At 43.7% G+C, this 10,962-nt stretch overlaps 1 protein-coding gene across 1 annotated transcript; it reads right to left on the minus strand.

Moving 5' to 3' along the window:
- Positions 1–3,360: 3,360 nt before the first annotated feature.
- Positions 3,361–5,292, minus strand: ARL11 (ADP ribosylation factor like GTPase 11). Its single transcript, XM_057425668.1, has one exon. The coding sequence runs from the start codon at positions 4,693–4,695 to the stop codon at positions 4,090–4,092; it is 606 nt and encodes a 201-aa protein (XP_057281651.1). The 5' UTR covers positions 4,696–5,292; the 3' UTR covers positions 3,361–4,089.
- Positions 5,293–10,962: the final 5,670 nt, after the last annotated feature.

Here is a 10,962-nt window from a genome sequence, read left to right on the forward strand (position 1 = left end):
AAACTTCTTGCCAAAAATTCAAACAGAAATCTGTGCTGGCTTTATAGTCATGACAAGGGTTTGTTGAAGCTGCTTTGAAAAGCAGCTCCTCAGAAAGGCTAGTAAATCAGTGGGTAATTAGCTATGCCCTTTCACAGGAGAAGCTGCAGCTGCCCCGTTCCTGGCAATGTTCGAGGCCGAGCTGGACAGGGCTTGGAGCAACCTGGTCTAGTGTGTGGTGTCCCTGCCCATGGCAGGGGGTTGAGAACTGGATGAGCTTTAAGGTGCCTCCCAACCCAAGCCAGTCTGGGGTTGTATGTGTCCATAAACAGTGTGAAAGATGGCTGAAGTGTCTTCCTTCAAAGAGGCAGCAGGACACAACGGCAGCTCCCACTGCAGTGATCCCCACAACACAGAAGAAGGATGGGAGGTCCCAGGACTAGAGGAGCTGATGGGCCTGGGCAATGGAGACTGCTCTGAGAGCTCCAAAGAAAGGCAGATACTTTCCAGTATGGCTCTTCTCAGTGGAGTGATGGCTGGAAAGAGTAATGCAGTTATGGATTCCAGTTATGTTACTGTAAAGGTTAATATATACCAAAGTGCCTCTGAAAGTGTTGGGTTGTTGAGCCTCTGTCCTTGGAGACATTGAAGACCACTGCACCAGGCACTTAAATCAGGTAACCTGATTTAAGCAGGGCTTTGGACCAGATGTTTTTTCCAGACCTTGCTATCTTGGGAGCTGGCCATTTTGCCAATACATTTAGCTCATAGCCACCAGGTTCATGATCACAGAAAAGCAGACCACATTAACACTAAAAACTGACCAGCTCCATTAAAGAGAGCTGATGCAGCTGTAGGAAGCTACTAGCAGAGTCTGGAGGTGGGATGTCAGTTACAACAAGGGGGTGGGGGGGAAACAGCAGTGAAACTATTCCCAAGCAAATACTTGTTGCTGGGGTGGTGGGGCCAAAAGAACAAAAAACAGAAGGAAAAATAGAAGGAAATAAAAGAGAAGCAGGCTGCTTTTCTAAATGTCTCCCTTTGGCTTTGAAACAGCCAACATCAGGGATAGCAAGTGGATGTAGTTAGCATCCAGAAAAGCCACTAAAGGGAGATCCTGAGCAACCAGAGTGGGTTCTGGGGCCAATAACCCAAAGGATGCTTCAAATTTGTGTGGAACCTGAAACAAGGAAGTCTCTGAAGGATTTTTCTTTTCCTGCTACTAAGAGAGAAACTGTGTTATTTTGGAAACTAGCGCAGAAGCTATGACATCTATCACATGGAAGATGGAGACTGTAAGTCTAAGGGTGCCCTCCTGGCTGGGGTCTGTAAGCACAGATGTTTAAGGGATTAATACTGCTCTGTGTGGCAGAGGTTCTCCTGCAGAATTACCAGGAAAAAGGGGTAACAAACGTCCCTCCCCAGAGATGGCTTCTTCCTGCAAATCTCCATGCTGCTCCCTTTGAACCAGGCAGCGGTATTTGAAACTGAAGCATTTAAGTACTGCTGCAGAGCGTCCCACAAGCTGTTGATTAGAGCAGTGCAGGGCTCATTAGATTGACTTGTTTTAACATGCTTTCAACGCAGGAGAAAAAAGAAAATAATTAGAAATAAACTCTGCGTTGCTGTTTCAGATATTATGACCCATCATCGTTTTGACAGTCTCCAACAATGGCATAAATGAACTGAGTAATGAGACCGGGTGTCCAGAAAAGCCTCATTCCAGAAAACAAGGATGGTAAATCACATGACGCCCCATGAGATGGCATATTTTGCCAAATTACTGTTTCAGGGGAAGTGACCATTTTCAGTAACCAGGATGTTCCTTCATCAGTTTCAGGCATTCAGGGTTCCAGTGCCAAGAACAACCCCTTCTTCCCCACCTCCTACCTTGTTATTTTGATTTTTAATTGGTGGTGTCTACCAAAGACTGGTGGTTACCTCTATTAGCTGCTAGAAGGCCCTATTTTTTCTCTTTAAAGGGCTTAAAAAACACTCATGGGATAATGGGAAGGCTTCAGTGCCTTTTTAAATCACCATCAGACAGTCCTGTAGAGTCAAATGGTCAAACCTCATTAAGAGTAAAACATCATCAGGACAACTCAGTCTGAGTTTAAACTATTGCTGATCCCCCATGCTAATGCACAATACTCTGCCTTGTACCAGTGAGACACAAGACCAAAATACCATGAATTCAGCAAGATTTCTTTTTGGCATGGCAATGCAACACAAAGAGTATTTTGGCTTGTGCCTCTGGGACTGGTGTTCAAAATAGCCAGATGGGCCACCAAGAAGATGTGGCTTTTTCATGTACCAGCAACCAGGCTGCACAGATGACCTGAGTTTGTTCATCTATGTATAGGTATTACCACTTGGTTTGTCTCACAAAAACTGCTTGGTCTGGCTCTGACAGTCAAATGCTCAACATGTGCGTTGGAGACTTGTGCGTTACAAATGAGCACCTCCAGCAAGCCAAAGGCAGATCAACCTGCTGATGTTAACTGCAAAGATTTAAAGACGTGATTTTGTCCTTAGCATGCACACAGGTTTGTCATATAATGAATTATATGATTCAGTGCTAAGTATACTCATAACCATGATCACTTTGGCCAGATCAATATAGGAGCACTATTTTATAGCATATACTAGTTCTACATTAATACAGTTAAAAAAAAACCCAAGACTTTTTCCATTGGAAAGGATTACTTTTATTGAGATCATCCTATAAATGTCAGATTCTATTTCTTCATGACCATTTAAGCTCTCTTATTCCAGCTGCTGCCTTCTACAAAATGAGGCTAATAACAGCAGCAGTAACAGCTGGGTGATTAACTCCTTAACAACTGTAGAATGCTCTGGTAAGAACAGAAGATTTTGTGTGTATTTCTCCTTGGTGTTTCTAGGTTGAATATGTTCTTCCTTGAAAGAAGATGACTTCTGCTGTCTGAAAACGTTGTGTCCTTTCTCGTCTTCCCCCCCCCCCCCCTTCCATTCATTTCATAATGAAGTAGGGAATACTGTGACATTTCTTAATTAAAAAATGAAAACCAGCATTTTGGGTACAGGGAGGCCTCAGGCGCGTATTCTATGCAGGCTGAGCAGGGTTGGACAAAGACCACTACTGCAGTAAGGGACCCACCTAGCCCCACTGTGAGCTGCCAGGGGCATTTCAGCTACCCTGATGCAGCTGCGTGTGGAGGTCCCTTTGGTTGCCAACCTGCCTGTGCCCATAAATGCCCATGGTTATCAGTCATTGCATGTAGAGTGGTCTTGTCCAGTTCAAAAAGTCTGAGAGATGGGATTTCATCTTGGCTGTTCAGACCACCATGAGGATATTTAAAGGTTGATGGGCCATGCAGATGTGTTTCCAACATCTGGAAGTCAGGTTTAATTTCTTCATATTTAAATAAAATACAAGGAAGATGAGGTACCATTTTCATTAAATCGGTTTGGATAAAAGTAGCGAGTAGAAAAGAAAGACCCAGAACAAGAAACGCAGAAATTACATACACATCCTCAAACTGCATTACACCATCAAATCCTTACTTGCTTCCATGCCTTGAAGTTTATACCTGCAGATGCTGCACTAACATCAATTAGCTTAACATTTCAAGTCCTGCACTTCTGCTGCTCCCATTTAGCCATGTCTTTTAGAGGCTGTTTGCTTTTCCAGCCAATGAACATGTGATTCAAGCAAAGACAGAAGCAGCGTGGGACACATTCAAACACCCCCCTGTGGGGATCACCCCATCAGGATATCTGCATCTGGGCTGGGAGCCACAGAAAGAATAAAACTTCTTCTGTCTGTTGTGCACATCTCTGTTATAGTTTATATCAATCTGACAAAAAGCATCCCCACTGAAGCACTGGACATGCACACAGTGGATGAACAGAGCCTGGCAAAAGCAGACAAACTGCAGCCGGTGATGAGAGTCCAAGCGACGGGGCCAAGAATGCTCCATGATGGGAGTTCTGCTCAGAGGTTGTCTTGGTGGGTTTCAGTGGTGAGTGGCTGGGCGTTCCATGGTGTGTACCAGCTGCAGATCTGCTCAGGTTAGGGGGTATCCAGCGGCTGGGATCCTCCATGATTGGGAAAGATGGTTCCGAGGTTCAGATTTGCTCTGGAGCTTGCCTGCTCCCCACTGGCCCTGTGAAGGGCTGCTCTTGGGACGGTAAGCTCTGCTCCAGACCCCGCAGCAGCAATCCCAGGATGGTCAGGACTTCCTGCAGGCCCTGCCCAGTGTGGGCACTGCATCCCTGGAGCACCCAGCGGCGCCTGGCCAGCTGCCCCCAGCACAGCTTCTCCTCCAGCTCGGCCGGAGCCAGCACTCCCGGCACATCCTGCTTGTTGGCCAGCAGGAGGACGGGGATGCCAGCCATGCTGGGGTGGCTCAGGGCATCCTCCAGCGCTGCCGCCGCCTCAGGCAGCCGCGCTGTGTCTGTGCTGTCGAGCACGAAGATGAGGGTGTTGGTGTCCTCCAGGTAGTCAGGCCAGCTTGCCCGCAGGCTGTCTTGTCCGCCAATGTCCCAGAGGGTGAAGGATACACCACAGGGTGTCTGCAGAGACTCCACGTTGAAGCCAACCGTTGGGCAGGTCTCCACAGCCTGGCCGCTCTTGAGTTTGTACAGAAGGGTGGATTTGCCAGCCAAGTCGAGCCCCAGCATGACAACTCGAGCATCTCTTTTGCGCCGGTCTTTAGAGATCAGCTTCCCCATCAAGATGCTGCCACAACTGTAGCACAAAAATTGCAGCCAAAAGAAGCAAGCAAGCGAATTTCCTCGATAATGTCAGTTAATAAGAGTGCTCAGTCCTGCCTCTCTGAGAGAGCACTTAGGTTTGCTGAAGAAAGACACAGGCAGCTTGCTTTTGCTTGTCTTCGTAGCTAAAATGAGGTGAGAGCTATTATTTATGAAGTGTAGAACAGAGCCAGGGAGCACCGTTTGAAACAGTTTTTATACCCCAGCTCTGCTGCTACTCACTTCCATTTTCATTCATGACCTGATCAGTGCAAAAGAGAGCTAGCACTCTGCAGGAAGAGGTGGAGAGATGCTGGAGCAAGTTTCCCCTTCACCACGTCCAGAAATAAATAAGCTTTTGTTCATTGGCTTCTCAAGAGGAAATCCACCCCCGGCAGGACAGGACAAGGAGGAACCCGGGTTTCAAACCAGTGTTACTCTGGGAATTTGCTGAATCACAGCTTATGGGTGTGGATTTAAACATGAGCAACAAGAGAACTTACCATTTTTCTGTCAGTCTCGTGTTAAAAAGTACAATATCAACCTCTGCAGCATCAGCTTTTGCTGCCTGTTGTGCAGAGAGAAATGACAGCAATTTAAAAAATGCACACAAGCATGTTTTTTAACGTCTCATTGAAATACAACCAGTAAAAACGCCTTCCTTGAGGTGAAAATCTACAAGGTTTTTACTACATTTTAACTTTTGTAAGTGAAGCCATGTCAGTCAGTGGCTGAGGGGGTAAAAGAATTCTTTAAAATAAGGAAAAAATGTTTTAACAAGGCAGCACACTTGAACTTTACATGCCAGAAGCAAAAATGTGCTGCTGAAACGGCTCCCAGAGTCACTTCTGCAAGAGCAGCACCAGGCAGAGTCCCAGCAAAGCTGGTATTTACCTTCTCTATTGGTTGGGGTTTGTTCCTAAAAGGCTGCTCAGAGTCATGCAGAACTGAAAGCAGCTGCAGATCTCATGTCATAGCGTTAACACAGAGCTGTTCTCCAGCCTCCTTTGAAAGGACCTCGAGTTAGAATGGATTCAGCTGAAAGGGAACTTAAAGCTCACATAGTTCAAACCCCTCTGCCACAGGCAGAGACACTTCCACTACACCAGATTGCTCAAAGCCCCATCCAACATGGTCTTGTGATCACTGGCAAACTTCATCAGGGTTCATTTGATCCTATCACTCACATCACTTATGTTCCCATTGTCAGGCTTTTGGTTAGTTCAAAAGCTAATGTTTATTTACAGCAGTTGTTGCAAAGTAAGCTAACAGCATAAATGCACCACCACACATGTGATACATCACGCACTGTTCGTCTGCGTGTGATTTTTTCTAAAACCAGTCTATAAGTGCAAAAAGGGCAGGAGACTCTCTAAATAGGAGTAAAAAACAATAACTGCAGCACATAGCACATCGTAGCCCTTCAGAGGACTCCTTGTATATTCTGAAGTGTGTGCTTCTGCTCAAGGGTTACCCACTTGTCCGTGTTCTTCATTTTTTACATTAAGTTACATTGTCTGGCTCCTTAACCTGCTTGTTCTCCATTCTGGGAAAACCTGCCTGCCCATACTGCATTGTACTATAAGGTTAACACAGTTAGTATTTTTTATGTACCAATAGGCCAAGTGAATTGTCTCTTGATCTTTTCATGTTTCTCCTGCCTTTGCTACTTCTCATCTTCTCTGAGGCTTGACAGGTGGCTGTGTAACCAGTGTTACACCTGACCCAACATTCTTAGCACCGTAATTTCTTTTATGTAAACTAAAACATAGATACAGGAAGCAAGGTTGGAGATTCTACCATGTGATGAATAATTGAGTATTTGAAATATGATGTGATGGAGTCTTTATTGCATCATTCTCTAACAGGCTACAGAAGCATGCTGCTTCTGTTAAAAAGATATAAAATATAAAGAAGAAATAAAGACAGAATAAAGATTGCAACCAGGGTACAGTTTTACTGAAATTTGCTTTTAGGTTTTCTATGGCACGGAATAGAGAAATTCATGGGAAAATAGAGGCAACTCTATAGTCTTTGAGTTTTTTTACATTCTCATACTCCATGTGTTGAATTGCAGCCTATTTTCTTTCTTCCTGAAAATTATCCTGAATATCGGGTGCAATTTGTGCCTATAGACTCTGCTCCACTCACAGCTATGTTATAAAAGTATAGTACTTCCAGTAAATAATACACAGGAGCAATTACAAGTCTGTTTAAGAAAGAACAAAAGAAAAGAAACTAAAAGCAGCCAAGATGAGCTCTGAGTGAGTCTCTTGCTGGAGCAGAAAGACCATATGCTAAATAATTCAGAAACTGTGTTCAGAGACGAGGACAGCCCCTACCCTAGCAATGTCTTACATGGGTGGAACTAATGTTCTTGCCTCATGTTTCATGTCTCTGAATTTACAGGAGCAAAGCCAGTGGTCGCTAACGTTCACAGTTTCATAGAATTACAGGCAATTTATTTGTTTCTGTTTGTTAGGCATGCATCCCCCTGTATCCTCGATACTCATCACAAACAGCAATAACCAGGACTAGTACTGAATCCCCCTCCTCCTCATGCCCTAATTATTCCAGTAACTGGAATTTTGTCTTGATCACTATATTCATTGTCAAAGCACTCTGCCCTCACACCAGAGGCACAGACGGGAGAAAGGAAGAGACTTTAAACTGTGAGAAGTTTCTACTGGATATAAAGAAGACATGTTTTATTATGAAGACGGTGAGGCCCTGGCACAGGTTGCCCACAGAAGCTGTGGCTGTCCCATCCCTGGCAGTGTTCAAGGCCAGGTTGGATGGGGCTTTGAGCAACCTGGTCTAGTGGGAGGTGTCCCTGCCCGTGGCAGGGGGTTGGAACTATGCTCAATACTGCATACATGCTGTTTTCACATTATAAACTAGTTAAGATACAGCTCTGACTAGCTTGAAATGCCTTAATTACAATTCTACCATTATTCTTAATGTTTCTAGTTGAAAAGCAAAATAAGAGCAAAAAATGGGTACATCTACAAAAGTTATGTGTGCCAAAACCATCCTCTCACATATCTTAGTATTCGCTCCTCCACCTGTTGAATGTAAGAGCTATGAACCAACGACTGTTTTTTTTTTTTTTCATTTTCTTTTACTATTCCTTCAGTTGCAATCAAGAAGAACACCTACAGGGGCTATTGAATGGTGCTTAACCACACTGCCTACCTGCACTATGTATAATACAGGTAATATCTGTTACTTCTACGGGAAGTAAAAATTATAGCTTGGAGGTATACTGACAAAGCTCCCCTCTCCAGATTAGACAGGAGGAAATTGCAATATACAAATCCAGCTCCCCTTAAGGGGCCTTCCTTCATTCCAGTTCCACAGGAAAACAAAATATGTGATTAAAATGACAGTGATGTAAGCATGGACCTGAAAATGTACTTCCTACAACTTGCTAAGTTCCAAAACAACAGTGGAGTCTCACTGAGTGCTCCTCAGACTCAGGGATTCCGGATACAAGGTTTAATCATTTGTTTCTAGTTTTTATCTTAGCTTACATGTTTAGGACATTTTTATAATAATAAAGGAAAGTTATTGAAAAGATACTGGAAATTATCAACAAGAATGAAAGCTACAAACTGATTTTTACTACATGGTGAAATGGATGAAAGCAAAAAAAACCTGTGAAAATCCAGAGACTGCATTTTATCTGGCTGGCCACAGAGTGTCAATGTTACCCCACACATTTCTCAATGGAGAGCCTATCAGTGGAATCAACTCCTCCCAAATGGCAGATGCCAGAGTCCCTCTTTTGATTAGGGGAGAACTTAAGAGCCCTGACGCCTTTGGCACCGTTTTGCAGCAGTATCACTTTGAAAGAGGTTTTGCTGAATAACAGCTGTTTGGGTAGCTTGGGTACCTGTTCGGGTAGCTTGGGTACCTGTTCTTACACAACCACAGAAAGTTGATGGTGAGGACTGCAGAACAGAGTTGGATTAAGATGCCAGCTCCATGCAGGTGACATTTAGCTCCAGATAGCTTATATATGAGATTTAGCTGGCACCATACCCTAGGGCTCTGCAGTTTGAGTGAAAACAGTTAATCAACTGGTGGAAAAAATAATGCTGAATGAGAGAAACACTTTGAATAATGTTCTTCTTCCAATATCCTTCAACGGATCACTGACAGTTGCCATCATCACTCTTCATTGTGGTCACTTATAGAGCTGCAGATACAGAGCAGAGCTTTTAATCTACAACTGACAAGATTATAAATCCTCCTAAACTTGGATTTATCTATGACTACACACACTTTTGTGATATTCAGTCTGGACAATGGATAGTTAGGAATGAAACTACTGATTTAAGGTGCATTAAGGTTTGGGGTGTAATTCCATGCTGTGCTATTGTCCATTTTCAATCTCCAGTGTTCCCAGTTTGGTCACTTGAGAAAAGCACATCAAAGTCACCTGCTACTGTTACCAAGGGAGATGTTAGCTGAGACTATCAATATAAGAGAGAGGGTAAGGCCAGCGTCTCAGCTGACCCACCAAAGTCAGCAAGAGTTACACACATTGTCTGTATACTGTCTTTAGCAATATTTCCTTTTATTCCACAAAACTTGTCTCTGAATATCATGGTTTTGTCTAGTTGGCGTATTTAATGCTTTCATAACATTTCCAGTTTGTCATAACTTTTCCAAGACGGATATAAGGTTTCATATCCCTTTCCTTTAAGAAAAAATGGTTGGGGGATGGTTGCTTTTTGTTATCATTGGCTTTTAAAAAAAGCCAAACTGAAAGACAAAGAACTGAAACTAGTTATTTGAGAGATTATAAAATTACTTCTGCTCCATACAGAGCAATTTTTTTAGCTGTTTCAGCCAATTGTAAAGTTCTGGCACAGTATAAACTGTCAACAATCACTGTTTAAGGACCTACTGCACAGAGTAAAAACTGACTAGTGATAATTAATAACAACAAACTTAAACCCACATGAATAAAAAAACCTGACTGGAGGTTTGTGTTCCAGTACTTGCTAGAACAACCAGGTTTCTTGTGTATCGTAACTAAGCAGGTCTGTTCTACAGGTACTAAATAGGATCAAAGTTCTGTTTACAGAGCTCCACCTACAACACCACTCCCTAGCACTGTCAGGAAAGGCAGCTGTTCTTGATCGATGATTCCTCTGTGGAGCTACAAACACAAGCTGAAAATAAGCATTGTGTATGTTCCCATTCTGGCTCTTCTAGGGCTTCCTGTGGAGGCTCTGATGACACTTTTCAACATATCTCCTTATTTATGCCTTCTCTTTCTGTTGCTCCAGAATTTGCACAGCCAATTCAGCACTGCTTTGCTGATGCCAGCTAAGGTCACACAAGAGCACAGCAAGCAGGAACTTAGCAGGGAACATCTCTTTTTGCCCCAGACCTACTGCTGTGCTTTCCTCGCTTCATATTCCAGGGCAGAATTTCCTCAGCATCACTGACTTCCTCTCAGAGGGATCCATCCAAACTTGATTCCTGGGTAGTGAACTTGATTTTTCTTTTCCCCTTTTTAAATCATAATTTCTTCTTTAAACAGTTTCCTCCTAATCTGACCAGCCCTAAACTGATACTTCCAGTGGGCCCTGCCCTACTGCTTTATGTTTCAGACTGATCAGTTCCTCTCCTGCTGCAAACTCCAGCTGCCTCCTGACCCTGTGCACTGTCAGGAAAATAAAGAAATCTTGAGAAAAGTGGAAGGCATTTCCTGGTAACAACTTTGTGTAGCAAAAGAGCTTTCTTGGGATGGCTAGTCTCCAATCTTCCCTTTCCTGGATACTCCCCCAGCTTTGTCTCCTACTTGATCCACAGGTGTAGACACAGAACTGTAACAAGACAAAATTACAGAATCATAGAATAGTCAGGGTTGGAAAGGACCTCGAGATCATCTAGTTCCAACCCCTCTGCCATGGGCAAGGACACCTTCCACTACACCAGGTTGCTCCAAGCCCCATCCAACCTGGCCTTGAACACTTCCAGGGATGAAGCATCCATAGCTTCTCTGGGCAACCAGTGCCAGTGTCTCACCAACACTCACTGAAAATAGCTTCTTCCTTACATCTAACCTGAATCTCTCCTATTTAAGCTTTAACCCATTACCCCTTGTTTTATGTCAATGCTAAGTTGTAACAGGCACTTATGTACTGGCTAAGTATCTTTGAATGGAGACAAGCCTTTAAGTGCCTGGGTCAGAAGACAGTCAACACAGTCTATGGGATGCAGCTGGTT

This window comes from Pezoporus wallicus, unplaced genomic scaffold, assembly GCF_028554395.1.
Source record: "Pezoporus wallicus isolate ANWC-B61680 ecotype Strahan unplaced genomic scaffold, APGP_CSIRO_Pwel_v1 contig_787, whole genome shotgun sequence".
Classification (NCBI taxonomy): Eukaryota; Metazoa; Chordata; class Aves; order Psittaciformes; family Psittacidae; genus Pezoporus; species Pezoporus wallicus.